Consider the following 18,916-nt stretch of genomic DNA (forward strand, 5'->3'; position numbering starts at 1 on the left):
AGTAGGGTTCTTTAGGAACTTGTTTTGGTAAGCTTTACTCCTCTATTATATTACATTCTATTTTCACGAAACACCGTCGATTCAGGGACTTCGAAGTAGAATACCTGATCAGTAAGTCAGTTGCGTGCAGCAACTATGTTGGAGTCAGACGGATGGTACTACTACAATATCAGCTAAAGGAATGATCGGTTCGTAAATAAGGCAATATCAAATCGAAACTTTATCCCGTCCACGAACGATTCAAGTCGTAACTTAAACATAGACGGTCACAAGTCTTCGCTCCTGATATACATAGGCTATGTATTTAAACAAAAACTGTTGAAAATTTAATTTTTAGAAAACGCTTGTCAAAATCTGTTTCTAAATTCCTGGGTAAAATTATGTAATATAGCTGAAAATTCTTAACGCGTACGCACAATCGCATTAATTGGCTATCGATGAGTCATGCGTAACTGATGCACATGAACTTATCCTACAGCTGTTATCCCGTTTATGCGGAAGTGGCTGCTCCGCAAGAGCTGCATTTGGAGCGGGAAACTTCAAACGAGACATTGTCAAAGGAATTGGGAACCTGGAGACCTGGATGCGTTAGTAGGGAGCATGCTAGTCCTATAGAATACTCGATTCTGAAATTTGTCAAAGCTTTATGCGTATTGCTGCTCACAGTCGTTAAATAGATTGTCTTCGGTCATTGTGAACATGGTAATCCCAAGAGATTTAAACAAAACCAAGACTATCACGACAATGAAGAATCAGGAAAACATCACACCCAAAGTCATCGAGCCATCTCTGTTTTTGGCCCATTCGTCCTGCCAACACGAAAATTTCGATGCATTACGGCTCGCTGCTATACATGAGCTGCTTGAAAAGGAAATAAATTACGTGAAGCTACTGTCTGCCATTTGCAACGGGTGAGTCACCGGTTGTAGTCTCCAAGCAAATAACCATTCCACTTCTATCTCAAGCTATTTGCCTGCCATGAGCAACCGCCTCGACATCTTCTCTGCCAGCAGCATAGGGCTCATATTTTCAAATATAACGGCCATATACAAATTTCAGCGAATGTTTTTGGAAGCTTTGCGCCAAGGCATTGAGCAGAATCAAATATCGAAGGTGTTTCTAAAGATGGTGAGTGTGTACCGTCAAATAATAGCAATTTTCTATATAAGTGAAATTCCTGCCACTAGCATAAAGGATTTCTATGCTATTTATCTTACTGCAATGATTATTCGCGTGCTCTTGTCGAGCTCGAAACCTACGAACGCATCACGGAAGCTCGCACAATCCTGGAGAAGTGAGTTTTTGCCCATTTCAATTTGAGCTGCAAAATCCATTAATCAATTATTAATCAATAAATCGCAAAGCTGCCGCGAATCCGATAACCTGGCCAAACTACCGCTATCTGCGCATCTGCTAGCGCCAGTGCAGCGCATCTGTCGCTATCCTCTGCACCTCAACGAACTACTTAGGAATGCTTTGAAGAATAACGGGAATAAGCTTGGTGTGCAAACTGATATATTAGACTATGAACATATTGATGTGCTCCAGTTTGATATTCCTGATACGCACTCCACCGTTAAAATGGCGCTTAAGAAGATGCGTGGCATCACTGAAGCTGTAAACGAGGGTAGACGCCAAAGCGAGATTCTTGCACGGCTTCAGGGCAGTTTCCAGAGCTTTAAAGGACCACTGCTGAGCCTGCACAGCACACGCTTCTTCTTACAGGGGGACGCCATGCGCCAAAACCAGAACATGTGGAACAGCAGTTGCACCTTGTTTCTATTTGATAACCAGCTGATATACTGCAAACGGGATATCATCAAGCGTAGCCAGTTCATCTATAGGGGACGCATCTTTTTGGATCGCTGTCGCATCGTGAACATGCAGGATGGAAACATGTTTGGGCCCACTGTCAAGAACATGCTACGCTTCTATTGCCAGTCACGGGAGAAGTGGTACGACTTTAGCTTTCGCTCCGCCATTCGTAAACATGCCTTTCTCAATGCGCTTGCCCTGGAGCGACAGTTTAGTGGCAAGACTCTGGAAGTTTCCGAGATGACCGGATTTGAGTTTAATGAATTCGATGAGGAACAGCCGGGTGACTTCTCTGACCAATCGGAATACGAGTACCCAGATTGTGAACACACAATGGGCAGCTTATCCTCCAGTGGTGACAATTCAGGAGCGGAGTTCACGGTCAAGTCAACCTATCGCTCTTGCGCACAGTGGAACGATGATATTGCCAGTACCAGCCATGGGTCTGGGCAGATGCTCATATCATCTTCAGCCTGGTCGCTGAGTCTTCGCCGTCTAAGCAACTGGTTCCGCAAGTTGAAAAACTTTAACGGGACGGCGAATCCGTTACCAACTCACAATCCAGATTTTGACGCAGATTCAAAATCAACAACAAGCGAAAGCGTACAGGCTGCTTCCGCGCAAATTGAGACTGGCAGCTCGTTTGCTTAATTAATCTTTTTATTCATTATTATTTATAATCATATAAACTACAAATCGCTAAATATATGGGTATGCCGGTATGTAGAAAATGCAAGATATCAAATATTTTTATTTTTAAAACGGGTAATTAACATTTTTTATACAAAAAATGCCGTTATTTGTCGTTTACCCGTCGAACAACAGAGAGCCCATACTCGCGGAACAGGTCTGCTAACGAGTGTTTCCTTCTGCCTAACTTTTAACATTACCATCAATCGTTAACATTGCTGAAGGTAAATATCTGAAGAGTTGATATTGGTATATATCGATACTTTTTATGATTATCGGTAGCGGAGTACCAAGTAAGCCTAGTGGAGGACGCTATGTTAAGTAAGAGGGTGCCAATGTATAGTAGCCAGAGAACACTGCTAAAAATAGAGGACGCTGTAAACATCGATATTCATATCGATAGAAGATCAACAAATGGATGATCGTATTCTCCCACTCTCGCACATAATACAGATGATCAATATAAATTGTTAGCATTTATTGTACTTTACCAAAAATATTGACAATTTGTAATGTTATTTAAACGTCGCATGTGTTGTTGAAAGTGTGTTTGCTAGCTAAAATGCACAGCGCTGTTGGAGCCACGGGAAACAGCAAAGTTGTGGCCACATTGCGCGCTGATGGCAGTGTGGCAATGGAGGCGCAATCCGTCAACCAGCAGCTATCCAATTTACTAAAAAAATATAAAATTGTAAGTAATAAAGCATATTCTAAAGTTTTCCAACTATAAAATAAACACCGTAGCGCACCGAGGGTGAGCTTCTATTAAAGAAGGGCAACGGGCCCGGGCCAACAACAGTCGTTGATTTGGGAAAGCAACTCTTACAATGTGCTCGAGACAGCGATGTTCCTGGCGTAAAGACTGCGCTTGCTCATGGCGCTCCGTTTTCATCAGACTGGGTGAGTCAAACACATAATAGTATAATAATATAAATGTAACTGCAATATTCCAATTTTAGCTGGGTATGTCGGCGCTTCACTTCGCTGCGATGAACAATCAGCTGGAAATCTGCGAAATTCTCTTGCAAGGCGGCATCAATATGGAGGCAAAGACAAAAGTGGACCGAACGCCACTCCACTTAGCTTGCTATTTCGGACACGAGCGAATTGTTAGCCTATTTCTGGCGCTGAGGTGTGCCGTGAATGCACGTGATATGGTGAGAGCCAGCTAATTACGGCCTGGATTGGCTTTTGAACTGAGTTATTCTTGTTGCACAGCTTCGCATGACACCGCTGCACTGGGCTGTGGAGAAAAGGCACAAGAGTATTGTACGCATGCTTCTTAAAAGTCAGGCAGACGTAACACTAGTCTCCAAATTTGGCAAAACCCCCATCGCCTTGGCCGTGCTAACTGAACAGGCAGATATTTTGGCGGAGCTGGAAGCTGCTCGCCAGTCTCAGGCTAACCGCAAATTCAACGAGGAGACAGAGGTAAGTACCTTGTCGACACACTTTTATCAAAAAGCCAGTGATTTTAAATACTTTAAAAATCAACCAAGGTAGAATCAAAATAAAATGTCCATTTAATTTTGTCTTATTATTCCTGACTGCAACCCATAGCAAAAGGTGCGCTGTATAAAAGTATGTGACATATTATAATATAAAGAATGTTAATCGTATCACAACTATGTAATTTTTATTTTTCAAAACATCCAATTCTGTCCAAAAACATTTTTTCATAATTTCTAGAAAGAAACCAGCGATGCAGTTAATTCTATTATGGATGAGTCTAAGTCAATACGAAGTCTTGACGACGCCGACATGTCGGTGGAGGACAAGATGGATGTTTTAGAGACATTACGCGGCCGTAAGTTTTTCTTTCCCTAATATCACAAGTGAAAATAATATTTCTTCTAATAGACACTAACATGCTGGGAAATTCTGCTTTAAATATGCTTAAGACGCATGGTATTGCAGACATGATGCAAGACAATCAAATAGGTAGTATATTTTATATTCCAAGGAAGTTGATCTTTTCGTAAATTGATCGATATTCTAGACGATGAAGCTTCGAAAAAGATGCTAAACACTGCTCTTCGAAATGGCCGACAGCTGGTGCTCTCAGAGGGTGGACGTATGCTGCTGCATGAAACGAACCGTGGTTCAAATGTAAAACAAAGTACAAACGGATCTATTAACAATAACTTAAGGAACAACGCAATCAGTTTGCATCCCAGTACAAATCAAGCTATCCAAAATTCGTCTCCTCAAAAAATACGGATGAACGTCATCAAGCAAAAGGAGTCATCGTCAGCTAGTCCAGCAGGTGGTGTTACAAAAAACAAGGTTAGTAATATAACATTTTCCATTCTCTACTTGACTCTTGCAGTCCTTAAAAAATATGTATATAAGTGACCCGGTTTTATTTAATTGTTTGCTGCCATGTCGAAAAGTTATTTGATAACAATGAAAAATTGTAACTTTTCTTGTGCTTCTATTTACAGAACATAAGAATTATATCGTTGACCGACTTCAAGAAACTTTGCGACCAGCCAAAATCTCTACAAAAAATACCTGCAACCTTAGCAAGGTAAGTTTTTGTGTGTTTTTATATGATTATATTTACATTAATATATTATTGTGTAGCTCTGGAGTGGTACGCCAACTTGCCGATGGTACCAAATTGGTTAACATGCGACAGTTACAGTCTCGTCAGGTGAGTTGTCATGTTACTATTGACAATATATTTTATAACAGATGTTTTTATATTTAGCTGAAATTACCATCCAGACCTATTGACAGCGGTGCTATTGATGAGCAGCAGCAGTTGCTGAACGAAGTCATAGCCTCAACAGTTACACACAATCCCGCAACGACGAGCACACTGCGTGGGCAAGTAGGCACCGTACAAACTATTCAACTGCGCCCCTCCTTAGCAGCTGGAACTGCTGTGGGATCCACCAACAATGGAGCTGTTCTTAAGCCTTCAGCCACTGCACCCATGCGTTCGAATTTACGCACTGGCAATGAATTCAATACAACGAAGGGTCCCAACGTGATGCCATTGCCGACATCGTCAGAAATTGGTCGGCAGCTGCACGAGCTGCGGCGACATAATGAAGAGCTACGACGTCGTATGGATGTGGTGCAGAAGGAAAAGGAGGATATGCTATTACGAATCGAACGATTGGAACAACTGATGTTGATTCGAGATTCTGATGCAGAAATGAAATATGTTAACATTTAGTGAAGGTTTAGTTTATTATCTACATTGTAAATATGATTAACATTACGATAGTAAACATAGTTAAGTTTCACTTTAAGAAAAAAACATTTATTTTCTATTTTGACTGCCCCTACACAATTTGTTCTACAAAACCAATAAGAAACACAAACTAATAAGAATATATTGAGGTAAGCTGTAGATACACATATATGTACGTAAGAGAAAAATATATGTTCAAGTTTATATGTTACATATATAAAAATGTTGAACAAGGTGCACGCATTTATTAAGTGCTTTAATTATATCGATTTTAATATATGTACATATTCATTCATTTTACATTTAATAAAGTCTTGTGACAAAATAGAGCTTAACGATTGGATGGAATGTTGCGGAATGAATATGCGAAAGATTTAGCTATGACGTCACTTTTATTAATTGCTATGCTCTGGGTACACTTCCAAAATGCGCAACCTTTTCAACAAAGCGATAGTATCGATACTTAATGCTTATAAATGATACCGATGACCCATTGCAAAATGAAGTAACGATAGTTGTGAAGTATCGATGACAAATTATGATATTAATTATTGTTACAGTTATGGACTATTGTTTAACGCCTCGTGGTGACAGGATAAAAGATTTTTGTATTGACGATAGTCCTACATAAATATCGTATGTTCGATTTACATGAAAATGTTAATAACTTTTTATTAAAATCTTCGAAAATAAATCAACTTTTTCGAAATTAAATGAATAAAATTAAAATTAACGCATAGGTGTGTTAGCGAATAATCGCAAAAAGCACTTGAATTTATAAAGGTTAAAAGGGTTTTAACAATCTGTAAGATCCCTTCCCATTACGATAAAAGTTCATATTAAAATTTTCATTTCTGTTTAATTTTTAAAAATATATGCATATTTTTTATTATTACAGGTAAAGGTATAATAAATATGTATGCGTCTCGGTATATGTATTTAGGTATGCATTTAAGAGGTTTGTACGTAGATTTGAATACATGCGTGTAATTCGATAGCGACGATTCGGGAGTCCAATACGAAAACGGGTATATTTCGAATCAGACTCGCAAAAGTCTTAAGTGTAAGTTCATTGGTGGCTAGCGTCTAGCATGTTGTGAGCTTACAACTAAAGTTAAGCTGTAGTTACGCAATTTAACAGTATTCGCTCACAAGCTTTATACATTTTTTTTGTTTTAATAAATATTACAAACTATAATTCTGCTAAGCGAAGTCAATCATTCCCTTGCCACTTAGCTAAGCACAAGACTTCGCGGTCCCATGCGAGCCACATTAATAGGCCTAACTGATGCTTCTTCGTTATCAAAGGACTTGCGTGCTCCATCTCCCAGCTCGTCATCATCACCGAAAAGTAGAGCAGCTAGACTCGTTTCAAAGGTTGACTTTTTTTTGATAGTTGGCCCACTTTGATTCACAGGCGATTTCGTAGTTGTTTCTCCCTTCTTATCAATTTCCGCTGTTGAGGTATTTGTATTGTCGGGAATAAGCGTTGTTGGTGTTGTTGTTGTTGTTGTTGTGCTGGCAGTTGTGGTGCTGCTACCAGAAGTCGTAGCACTTGTCCTTATAGTCTGTGGGGGTGTTGTCTGTGATCCGACCAGCGCAAGTGCGATGGGCCTGTTATTATCTTCAGTGGATTGCACCTTTTCGCCGTACGAGTTTGTGTCCTTCTGTTCCGTATGCACGTAATCAGCTGGGAAAATTGGCTTGAAGCCTCCCTGTAATTGCGGCTGGAAACTGTCCAGTTCAGAATGCTTTTCAGTGGATGAATTGGTCGTATTGCCAGGTTGTAATTGCTTCTTATCTGCCGCAACCTCAATATCGGCCCGACTTATGCTATTTTTTTCGTACAGTTTTTGTTCAGAGGCAGATGGAACAATCTTCCAGTTGCTCAGCGTAGGATTACTTGTCACGCCAGTGCTTGCGCCTCCTAAACTAACGCTTGGGTAAAAGGGTGCCATAAAGTCCTTCTCGAAATTGTGGCCACGTAAATCAAAATCATTCCCTAGTATTTCCTCGGTCTGTGTTTCAGGCCTCATTTCATATTTGACGTTCACAATCTGTTGTTCCTGTTTCGTAGGATCGCTACGTGGGTAAGGGTTCGGCTCTGTTGGGGTATATGCAATCGCAATGGGAGCTTCTGTTCCGGTATTGAGAGCGGCCGTTATAATTCGTGGCGCCACGAGCACACCCGGGACTTGTAGAGAGGGTTGCAGCTCAGTGTATGACGGATCAGGCTTTTCAATCGGATATGGGAACTTTTGTTTGTGTAGAGGCTGTATTTTTGCCTGCTGCTGAAGGGACTGAGGCTTTTTGTTCTTCAAGATGGGCTCCTGGGGCTGTTCGCGAATTACCGAGAAAGGTGTATTCTGATACTCAACGGCAGTCAATGCCGCCGATTCTGGATGTAGCATCGAGTCTCTGTTTTCGCTGGCAATTCCTTCAGTTTCCCTTTGACTTGCTAATTTAGACTTTGGATGAGACGTTTGCTCGATTACTTTAGTGGCCAAAGCTTCTTGCGGGTTATGTTCGGCTGTTACTTGTATTTCACCGGCTCCAGTGTCGTCACCGTTCAGAGGTTTCTTTTGTGACTGCAGCATTTGCAGCGTAACGACTGCTTCCAGTTTTGATTCGTTCGTATTCTGGATATCCTTGTTTGGTGTCTGAGGTGGATCATTTATTACCAGATCTTCCTCCTCATAATCGTCTAGATCGCCACTATTCAGCTTGGATGGTTGCGGAGTAATCGGCGCGTGACGCTCGACTGGGTAGTAGCCATCGATCGCACGCAACGGACCGTTGGGTCGACGAGAATACATGCGATCCCGCAATTGAGGCATTCTTTGACCACCATTGGGTGGCAGTCGATAGACGCGTCTATTAACAGCGCTATATTCTGAGATGCGGTTTAAGGGATAACGATTCTGCAACTGTGGCTGTTGCATGGGCTGTCGTCTATTCGAAAACTGTGGTGCAGTGGAAGGGTTGTAGGGCGCTCTCATTCCTTGCGTGGGTAGACGTATATTTCCGGGCTCCTGCTTCAAGTTTGACGGATGACCAATGGAGATTTTAGCGTTGGGGCGGAACTGGGGTAGAATGTTGGGCAGATTTACATTGGGACGTGGGCCGGCCTGAGGTTGAGTCTGAGACTTGCGATCGAACTCTTTGTAGAAGGGCGCTGAAGGTGAATCGTTTGGCCGTTGCACCTGAGAGTGATGCAATGGAGCATAGCGGGGTGGTGGTACCATCTCTTGTGAGGGCTGTTCATTTTTGCTCAGCTGTTGTGTGGGGAATGTCTGCAAAATGGAAGGAATTAAATGTAAGTACATAATTAAGGTAGCCAAGGCAAGTTTTAAGTTTTAAGATTACCAATTGTTGTTGGTGCTGTTTGATATTGACTACTTCGTGCTGTTGAATTTGAACATTTGAGCCAGTAGCTTCCTCGTCGCTGATCTTCGGAAACACCACCGGATTGGCATTTTGTATCTGCTGTAGACTCAGTGGCTGTGCATGACCATTGATATGTGGAGAGATTGGTGGACCAGGCGCAACGCCAGCAGGAGGCATATTAAGTGAATCATCTTGGTTAGACGGGAACCGTATATTGGTAGAGACTAACAGCTCCTTAGTATCTTGGCTAGTGGCTAGCGGTTGAACTTGGGCTGACGTTGACATTGTGGAGTGCACTGGTTGATTTTTCGGTGGGGTAGCCAAAGCCGTGGAAAAGGTTTCATCAGCTACTTTTGAGGGTTGTTTCTTCAGACCCAAATTTGAGCCAATCAACGGCAGTTGTTGATATGGAGTGGGTGCCTCTGGCGGTAGCTCTTGGTAACTACCAGGGCCAGCTGCGTTTCCAGTCAGAGGAGTCTCAGGAGCAGCAACAGACGCGATGTTAGTGTTCGTTTGAAATTTTGTATTGGAATGATAGTTGGGCCTTTGTTGATAGATGCTTGGAGGAGTTGGCTGTTGTGCCGATGAAAATTGCTGTTGGTGTTGATTGGAAGGCATTGGACGCTTAATGTTGGCTATCTCCTCGTTGATAACCTGACCATATTGTACACTGCCGGTATCCACCGAAAACTGTCCCTCGCTCTTCACATTACTGGGATGACTCACTTGCTGCTGACTGCCAAGCACAAAGGATGCCGACTGCTGCCCAGGAGAGATGACCACGTTATTGATCTGACCCGGTATGGGACGGTACTGCATAACATTTGGCTGCTGAACCTGGTACGAAACATACTGATTGTCGTCACTTTCGGGGCCAGCTGATATTAGTTTCTGGTCGGTAGAGTATGGGTTCTGGTTCTGGGTCGTAGCCGGATGTGACTGCTGCGGCTGCATAGCAAATGGCGACGGCTGGGATGGTGCGATTGGCTCTATAAGATTACCCTGGGAATCGAAGCCTTGATTCTGCTGGTAATTATTGGCAACTGCTACCTCCTCCTCAGCTAGGTTGTTAAAAATGTCACTTAAAGTCATCGTTGGCTTAGCAGCCGATTGCTGCTGCTGGGCCTTGTTATTTTTCTGGCCTAGTGTATGGTAGACATCCGCCGGGTCAAGATTTGGAATTTTCGTGCTGTCAACAATTGGTGTCAATGCTTGCGGCGTGGTTGAGCTGGAGCCAAAATCATCGCCACTAACCAGAAGTGGTCGCACGCTAGGGGTTGAATACATTTTGGCGCTAGTCGTTGGCTCAGTGGGAAATATGTCGGCCTGTGGCGTTGGATGATGGGTCGTAAATGTCACAGCGCTGCTAGTTTGTGTTGGCTTGGGCTGCTGTTTAGGCAGTTGTTGCTCCACTATTGTATCAGTCGTATTTGGGCTGCTCGTTGAGGTTGTACTGTGCGTATATTGTTTTCTTGTTGGGACAAACTTCTTCCGTGTGGTACTCGATCGTACTGGCTGACTCGTTGTCGTTACGGATATGGGAACAGGTCGACGTGTAGTGGTTGCTCGTCTTGTTGTCGTAGTTGGAGTGCGGGTTGTTGTAGCCAACGTGGAGGACACAGTTGGGTTTGTTGGGCGACTAGACGTGGAGGCTACTGTAGATGTTGAGCTCGATTCTGTGGGCGCGACGGGCATAAGTTTTGTTGACGACACCGTGAAATAATTCTCGCTGTGGTATTTGGGCGCCATCGGTGTTACAGGCGCTACCACCGTGGTTGGTTTCTTGTTAGTTATGTAGTTCTTATTGCTGCCTTGATACTTTAAATTGGCATACGAACTAGAGACTAACGGGTATACGAACTTTGATGAGGAGTACTTGACTGGTAGATTGAGAAAGTCGTGAATGTTCGGAGTGGAGATACCGTTAAGCACAATTTTCTCTTTAGAGTTAAGAACTTCGTTTATCTCTGGCTCAATACCAGCAGGTTTCTTAGCAGAGAAATCCAATTGACCCGAAATCGGATCTTGCCGCGGGTAATATGGTTTGCCATCATTAAAGATCTGATTCGGTAGAACATAACTGCTGGAAATTACGTCCTCCTCGGCAGAAAGATCAGCACTGCGTGCCTCCAATGGCAACAGGGCAGAGGATGTTTGGTCCGATGCGATTACCTTATTTTGACTTATTTTGCATATAAGCATGAGCAGCCCAACGATCCAACATCTGGCTCTCATATTGCAGTTGGTTTTGATAGCTACAAGTGAAAACATTTGAAATATGTTACTACATTAAAAAGAAACTTATTCATTAAGGATGATGTAGCAAAAAAATGTTAACAAGAGATTTATATTAAACTCAGCTCGCAATTTTGTCAATATTTCGTTTAATAGAAAATTTCGCTCATTTTTATAATATTGTGTTCCCATGCTGATAAGCTATAAGTAAGCTCGTTTAAACATATTTAAAAATAGAATTAATAAACACTCTCGCCTGACTAAACAGTTTAAGATTATGCCACCTCTTATGATGCCGACTTCAATTCAACTAGAGCTCACCAAATTTAGTAATGGCACTTCCACTCTTGCGGAGCGACTGTCATGCTTGGTTTTCACAAAAACCAACAAACAAACAAACAATCAGCAAATAAAAGAAAAAGTGAAAATTGTTCAAATAGACGCTGCTTGGCTGGTTCATACGCGTTATAATACTCTGCACCCATTAAAATGGTAAGCTAGGGTATACTTAAGCTGGGCAAATGTAATATTATTATTGTTATTATTAACTTTTGTACCAAATTGAGACCAGGTTAACATTACTTTTCTGAATGTCATTATGCATGCATGTATGTGTGTTCACCTCCTGCCACGCTGCCAAATAGAGAAAGAGTATCTTACAAGGTCGCCTTACTATGACATTCTCATTAATTCAAGTAAATCTTACAGTTTTATAATATAAATATTTTATTAACAAGTTGTAATGCCTCTCTATCTATCTCTCTCTCTCTCTCTCTCTCTCGCTCTCTCTCTCTCTGTGTCGCTGCCTCATTCAACCCCTCCCCCTCTACATCTTAAATTCATATCCCTAAGTAAAATCAATCTTGTCGGATAGATAGCACTCTAAAAGAAATCCCTGTATACAGTAATGTACTGTACTTATACAATTTTAAGGGATTTTGCCTATTTAAAAAGAGTCCCCGTTTATATTATTTATTGAAAATAAAAAGGAAATTGGTTTTTGGCATTGTCTATCACGCCGCCCAGCTGTTCATCCGTACAATCGCCATATATACACGTGTATTCTTTTAAGACAAGGCTGACTACATCCACCAACCCTGCTAAAGTCACCAAATGCAGAGGAGTCTTAGATTCTTAAAAGAGAGAGAGGGGAGGTCTTTTTGATAGCGGCTACTTCTTAATAGATAGGCGAAAGTAATATTCCTTCTTCTAGTTAAACTGTGGAAGTTGGCAGAGATTTGCTCTCAAAAGCCAAGAAACAATTGTGGCAAGACAATTGTCAACGCCAACACATTACCACAACTGCTCTGCATGCCCATTAAGCTGGGACAAGTTTTATTGCCGCTTTCAGCGAGTGCAAGTGGTGCGTGTGGATACCGATCAACTTTCATTTAAATTGTCAAACGAATAGTCAATTATTCTCAAAGACCATGTCTTGCAGTAATTGCGCTTTATGCGAGTATTTCTACAATCAAACACGAAGCTAACTAAAGAAGCTATTTGCATTTGCTTCTGTATTGACGCACCGCGAATGCCTCAATATCGCAGATCATAACACTGGTTAACTGGGTAAATGGGTCATATTTTAGGAAACTTGTTTACTTTACAATATGCGATACGCACCATCGATAATGCCGTCGACGACAACCTGACAGTTTCTTCTATCGCCATGCTCGGTAAGAACAGGAAAGAATGATATAGTTGTAAATATGCGGCAGGAAAATACCCTATGATCAGATCTAAATTAGTCATCTGCCTTATTCAACTGGAAACTAAATACAAAAGTATTTAAGTTCGTGCTTAATGCTGACCAGAGATTTTTCTTGGGCAATAGCCAATTGGGATTTCAAATTTGCAATCCTATATAGTAAGTTTTTCATAGCCAACGGGAATTGTGATAAGTATTACCTATTACTTGTCTATTCTAGTATTAAATGCTTAGCTAACTGTCCCAAGCAGCACACAGCGCACATAGATCTATGTTCACACAGAAAAAGAAATACATCATGCTCTCTAAACATTTAAGTGCACAAATATTTGTTGATACCCTTTTAATCATTTTTGGGTACACAGGATATAAAGATATCAACGGAGCAAGAAATGAAGCCAATTCGTTTGGTTTTGTTAAAAAAAAAAAAATGTTAAAAAACACGAAAAACCTGTCAATAATGCATTCCTCAAGACCAGTACATATTGTCAGTTATAGGGTGCAAAACGAAAAACTGAAGACACAAACTTGAGTGCTTGTGTGTTAATCGCATTCTTTAACTGCATATTTGATGTATGGATATGATGATATGTATGTAATGTCACTGAGAGCCAAAATGTACATTTTTACTAATTTGAGATTAGCTGTCGCCGCATTATATATTAAATTATTTATGTTTTAATGTATGCATTTGGGTCACTGTGCTAATTGCTTAAAATTATTATTCAATATGAAGCACCGACAATTTATACGGCCGGCCGTTGCAGGGGAAACGTGTAGAAAGTGCTAATTTAATTAAATTTAAATATTGAAAAGAGTTATGGCTCGCCTTGGCATTGCTTGCTCTCTACTGGCTTAAAGTTCGATGAACTGTTTATATTTGACCCATTTTTCACGTATTGCCGAAAATATGTTAAATTTGTATAATAATTATTGACCGAAGATGCATCTGAATTGCATTTCAACTGAGTACACAGCCTGGGAATTTATTTGTTGATATTTAGAGAAAAAGAAACCCAATTTGTTAATGAGGATAATCACATAATATTCCAGCAGCAAAATGTAAAACACAAAACATAATTACGAAAATGTTGAGACTAAAGCGATTGCTAAGCAACAAATATAATATGAGAAACAAAAAATCACAGCTTAAAGAAACCTTGGCGCTTCGCAAGCCTCAACTTTAAACTGCCGCTTGTGAGTTGATTCATCAGGCGGGGCCCCAGCTACCGCTTTTCTACATTTCTTTCAACGGCATTGGCTGCAGCTGCAACTTTCACTTTTGACAGTCAAAATTTCTCGCTCAACTTCTGACGCGGTGCGCACACGCAGACGACTTTATGCTCAACTTTAACCACAAATACAAAGAAAGAAAGAAAAAAACCAAATAATTTTTATATAGCAGAGTAGCCAAAACTAAGTGGCAAAGCCGAAGTGGTAAGACCCGTAAAGATTTCATGAAAATCAGTGAAATTTATTTAGTTCTTCATAGCTGCACACTGCTCTCTTATCGGCAACACATACTTTTTATTTTTTTGAATTAACGCCAGACAACTAAACCCCTGCCAAAACAAACCCCGTCTAAGCATTAAAAAGCTGACCCCGTTAAGACCAAGTACTGGAGATGGCCAATGCCTGCCTCCACTGCGCTGTTACTTCTTCTTCTTTACCTTCGAGAATGGAATGTGCACAGTTGTACAGACCTGGGCCTGGCCGAGTCTCTGAGTATTTATATGATGTTTGAGTAGCAAACATCTCAATTCCAGTTGGAACTGGCAATAACTATTGCTAATACATTTTTTTTTAAAGTATTGCTAACATTTTTGTACTACATAATCAAATTATGTTAACTTGATTGATTCAGAAAACAAAGGATCTAACTGTGCGCACTTTAAACCCACATTTTTTCTAACTTATTTGAAAAGTTTGTCTTCAAAATCGGTAGTTTCTTCAAAGCATTTATTATTTTGCCATCAAATCTCATAAAAACAGAAAGCAAAATACAAAAAAAAAAAAAAGAATGCCAAAATTTTCACTTTTTAAGGTGCGTAATCGGCCTCGGTCATTCAAATTTACATAAAGACGTACACTTGCAGAAATACACACACAAACACACACTCATACAAATACATGGATGTATGTATATGATTTTTTTATGATTTGTCGTTGTGGTTGTTTAAAAGCAGGTTTCGGCTCGTTGATTGAAATTTTTAAATTTGGCTTGGGAAACTGCTGTGAATCATTTCAAATGTCTATTAATAGCAAGAAAAATCTGAGATTCATCGAAAACTTAAATGTTATTAAAAGGAGCCTTAAAATGAAAATTCAGAAATGCATTATGCCATAAATCAAATGGGTGTAAATATTGACAAGCTGGCTATAAGAAATAAGTTTATAAGTTAAGTTTTTATTCAAATACCACATTCAAAAGATATGTGAAATTGTCGCTGTCGTTGGTTTACGAAGTGAAGTTCGTGCTGCTGCTCATAAAGGGTTAGTCACAAAGAAACTATAAACTAGCCGTAATTAGTTGGCCAATCAAAGCTACCACAATGCAAACTACAAGATCAAGGGAAAGAGCTATGAGAGTGGACAAAACTATTTAAGCGAAATACCAATCAGAATGCCAAACTCACTATATAAAATAAGCCCAATAAGAGTTCGAAATGTGCCCACCCGCCAGTTTCCATATGCCCATTATGCATTTACACAACTCAGGTTAAATTTAATTAAAAGACCTCGGAGCTAGCCAAAAACAAAAAAAAAACATCCAGAACTATATGTGTTCAGTTGCTCAGATTTCTATTAAGAAATTTGGCTCAGCGCTGGTTGGACTTGTTGGTACTTACGTAGCTTGTTTATGGTCACTTGACTTTATGGCACATAACTGGGTAAAACCTACATAACTTGGCCGACTGAATTGATACAGATGCGTTTCGCTTTGCTTCAATTGCAGCTAGTTACGGCTTGAGGCAATGCGATCTAATAATCTAATTTTAAAAACAAATTAGTTTGTTTACTTTAAGAATGTGTATAACGCGGTAATATGCAACGTCTTTCGCGTGCATACCTCTGCATCTCCATAATTTTGTGTTGTATAACCAAAGAAACACAAATCACGCAATCTTCTGGGATTTTGCTTAAGACTTATACATGAATTGAAGACATTTCGCATAAAGTACAAATATATACAAATTAAACTGCATACGCGTTAATTAAACATACGTAAAAGTTGAAGAAATCGTTACACATTTAAGGTCAATGCGACTAGAAAAGATGACAAAAAAACAAACAAACAAAAAATATAGCACCAAGTAGTGCAACATGTATTAAGGCCAAAGAAATGGTACAAAAACAATGTCAACAACATATAAGAGCTCTAGACTAATAAGTCCCACTTTAACTATGAAGAACAACAAAGGCAGACAATTTAATGGGCACGGAATGAAACGAAAGACTGCCGACAAAAACTTGGACAATACGCCGCACAGTAAAATTTGAGTGTAATTTGAGTAATTTGCGTTTAATTTTGGCATTCTTTCACAAAATGCGTTTTAGGCGTGGTATGCGGAATACTAATTAGATGAAACTGTTCAAACCATTTTCATATGTGCCCAATCTTTTTGGTCATAGTGATTTCACTAAGCGATGTATGTAGTTCCCACTTTATGCTTACAAGCTATTGGCAATCCTTTCGTTAAATTTATTTCGTAGAAAATCCTCTTGCGGTACACCTGCGATGACCGAACGCTAAAATCCACTGCAGAGCGAGAGGGCACAATTACCGTTTGCGATTTCCGATGTCGACGGCATACAAAATTCAATTTATTTTCCAACCACGTCTTTCTATCTTTCGTCTCTGCCGCCTGACAATTTTCTTTTCTGTTTTTAGTTTTAGTTGAACTCGAGCTCGACACACTCACACGTCGAACAAATTTTAATATTGTATTGGTTTCAAGTTTTACATTTCTCTTACACGTATTTAATGACTCTATGGTTGGAAGACGCGTCTGTTACTGTTAACGGTCTCGCACTGAATGAAGAATGAAGCACCGATGCGTCTAAAGAAATTTTATTAAAAAAGAAAGCACTGCCAATGAATGGCTCAATGAGCTGTACACCAGCTGCCCGCTTAACAGAGGCTGTTAAAGCTGTTGCTGTTAACTTAACATGTGGATTTATGTTGTGAAACATTTGACCGAGCAGCGGTTAGTAAAACGTTTTTAAGCTTCTCATTAAAAAATGTAAATAAAAACTTCAAAATTAATGTCTAATAAAAATTTGATTAATTCTTTAAGCCAAAACAAATATAACTACATCTTTTTATATTTCCTTAACATTTATGTATCTTGTATATTTGATTTCTGTTTGTTTCATCCTCAAAGATCATGATGAACCGAATATGCATATCCTTTGTGTATGTTTATGTTTAATTTTAGTGAAAGCGGAAATTTAATGGTTGTGTTATAAGCACATTCATATCTTATTCATAGCTACTCGAACCAACGTAACCGGAACTAGACCTGAGTTAAAAAAGTCGAGCAAACAAAACATTAACAATTTAATAAGCAAAGAAAAGCGATCGTTAATTATATTTGCCATTATTACACATAAAAGTAGTTGGTACACACATATTTAGGTGCCATCAGGTTTGTACCATTGCTCGTTCGTTGCACAACCGTAATGTCAGTAATTTGGCAGTAAATGGCATCATCATTGAGGGCTTGAAATTTCTGCAAATGAAATAGGGTGTATGTGCTCGTATAAACGATATGACAATAGTAATATCTGGATAATAAATATGGCAAATTTATTTTTGCATTCTAAAATTAAATTTTAAGCATAAACTAAATAATTATTTTACATTTTGTAGTTTTCTTTTTTTTTTCAATTGATGGGCTCTTCTGCTAGGCAGTCAAAAATTGAACAAAATAGTACGATAAATTCACAAACTAAATTATAGGCTGCGGTCTTTCAACAAGCCTGGTTAAACGGATTTTCCGGAGACTTATTCCATTCCTTCATCAAAAGTTGCTTCCACTGAGACATACGCAATGAAGGATTTTCAGCTTTAATGCGTTGAAGATTATTGGCTTCGAATGTTTTATAGGCCGCTCTCATACGTTTTTCTGGATGCTTGTCGTCATCATTATCTTTGACACTAAAAATAGATAATTGTATTTGCCATTTGTTAAACAAAACAAAAAGAATTGAATTAACTTGTTGCACTTACCTAAGCACTGCCAGGGCCTGGTCAACATTTGTGGCAACATTGGCATCAGCTAGAGATCTGTTCAGATTCTCCTCAATGGTGTTATGCTGTAGTACAACACGAGGGGCCAAGGGCTTGTTGGCTTCATTGATTGCATCCATAACACGTTGTTTCTTTTCCAGCTCTTCTATTATTTGTTGACGATTAATTTTAGCCAGCGGCTGCTTGCGTTGGGTATTTATTGAGCTTAGTTCCTGATCCAATAACGCTTTTGATTCCGCCTTACGACGGGCAGCTTCAGCCCGTTTTTTTTCTTCTTCTTCACGACGCTGTTGTTTTTTGGCAAGATTCTTGTCATCGTCGTGCCACAAACGGTCTTCGGCTTCCTTTGCTTTGCGTTCTTGGATGGCCTTCTTGTTGGCATCCTTGCGGTCACGAGCCTCCACTGCTTTTGAGTTCATTCCCATCTTCTTAGGCATTTTATATACTTTACTAATTGATTGTTTACAAAAGCAGTATAACCGCGTTACACTATGTCTACCTGATTTTACAATCCACTATCTTTCTGAACAATGACAAAATTTTGATAACATATGGTTTCCAGGGCTTCATTGTTGGTTTTAGTATTTTATAAATATTTTCATCCAACAAACGGTCACACCGA

General features: G+C 39.8%; 4 protein-coding genes across 8 annotated transcripts; 2 read left to right on the plus strand and 2 right to left on the minus strand.

The window, feature by feature from the left end:
- The first annotated feature begins 326 nt into the window (after positions 1–326).
- LOC115770707 (rho guanine nucleotide exchange factor 4-like) lies at positions 327–2,534 on the plus strand. 2 transcript variants are annotated; one of them, XM_030716105.1, is made up of 5 exons: positions 327–408; positions 479–911; positions 966–1,128; positions 1,188–1,294; positions 1,365–2,534. In XM_030716105.1, exons 2-5 carry the CDS (start codon positions 700–702, stop codon positions 2,464–2,466), a joined length of 1,584 nt encoding a protein of 527 aa, XP_030571965.1. In that variant the 5' UTR covers positions 327–408; positions 479–699; the 3' UTR covers positions 2,467–2,534. The 2 variants fall into 2 exon arrangements, with proteins under 2 accessions (XP_030571965.1, XP_030571964.1); XM_030716104.1 differs by having other exon boundaries at positions 341–911.
- A 333-nt stretch (positions 2,535–2,867) lies between these two features.
- On the plus strand, positions 2,868–6,045 carry LOC115770706 (poly [ADP-ribose] polymerase tankyrase). 2 transcript variants are annotated; one of them, XM_030716102.1, is made up of 11 exons: positions 2,868–3,196; positions 3,250–3,405; positions 3,465–3,662; positions 3,724–3,936; positions 4,066–4,086; positions 4,195–4,312; positions 4,366–4,446; positions 4,505–4,791; positions 4,950–5,035; positions 5,092–5,161; positions 5,219–6,045. In XM_030716102.1, the coding sequence occupies exons 1-11, from the start codon at positions 3,068–3,070 to the stop codon at positions 5,690–5,692; spliced, it is 1,833 nt and encodes a 610-aa protein (XP_030571962.1). In that variant the 5' UTR covers positions 2,868–3,067; the 3' UTR covers positions 5,693–6,045. The 2 variants fall into 2 exon arrangements, with proteins under 2 accessions (XP_030571962.1, XP_030571963.1); XM_030716103.1 differs by lacking the exon at positions 4,066–4,086 and having other exon boundaries at positions 2,875–3,196; positions 5,219–6,044.
- A 607-nt stretch (positions 6,046–6,652) lies between these two features.
- Positions 6,653–11,332, minus strand: LOC115770878 (mucin-17). Its single transcript, XM_030716314.1, has 2 exons — positions 9,077–11,332; positions 6,653–9,003 (listed from the first exon to the last, which is right to left on the minus strand). The coding sequence occupies exons 1-2, from the start codon at positions 11,330–11,332 to the stop codon at positions 6,943–6,945; spliced, it is 4,317 nt and encodes a 1,438-aa protein (XP_030572174.1). The 3' UTR covers positions 6,653–6,942.
- A 6,538-nt stretch (positions 11,333–17,870) lies between these two features.
- Positions 17,871–18,863, minus strand: LOC115770590 (coiled-coil domain-containing protein 124). 3 transcript variants are annotated; one of them, XM_030715920.1, is made up of 3 exons: positions 18,794–18,863; positions 18,274–18,719; positions 17,871–18,201 (listed from the first exon to the last, which is right to left on the minus strand). In XM_030715920.1, the coding sequence occupies exons 2-3, from the start codon at positions 18,717–18,719 to the stop codon at positions 18,015–18,017; spliced, it is 633 nt and encodes a 210-aa protein (XP_030571780.1). In that variant the 5' UTR covers positions 18,794–18,863; the 3' UTR covers positions 17,871–18,014. The 3 variants fall into 3 exon arrangements, with proteins under 3 accessions (XP_030571780.1, XP_030571781.1, XP_030571779.1); XM_030715921.1 differs by having other exon boundaries at positions 18,274–18,722; positions 18,794–18,840; XM_030715919.1 differs by having other exon boundaries at positions 18,274–18,831.
- Positions 18,864–18,916: the final 53 nt, after the last annotated feature.

The sequence above is a fragment of the Drosophila novamexicana genome, unplaced genomic scaffold (genome assembly GCF_003285875.2).
Source record: "Drosophila novamexicana strain 15010-1031.04,08,12 unplaced genomic scaffold, DnovRS2.1 tig00004560-arrow-pilon, whole genome shotgun sequence".
Classification (NCBI taxonomy): Eukaryota; Metazoa; Arthropoda; class Insecta; order Diptera; family Drosophilidae; genus Drosophila; species Drosophila novamexicana.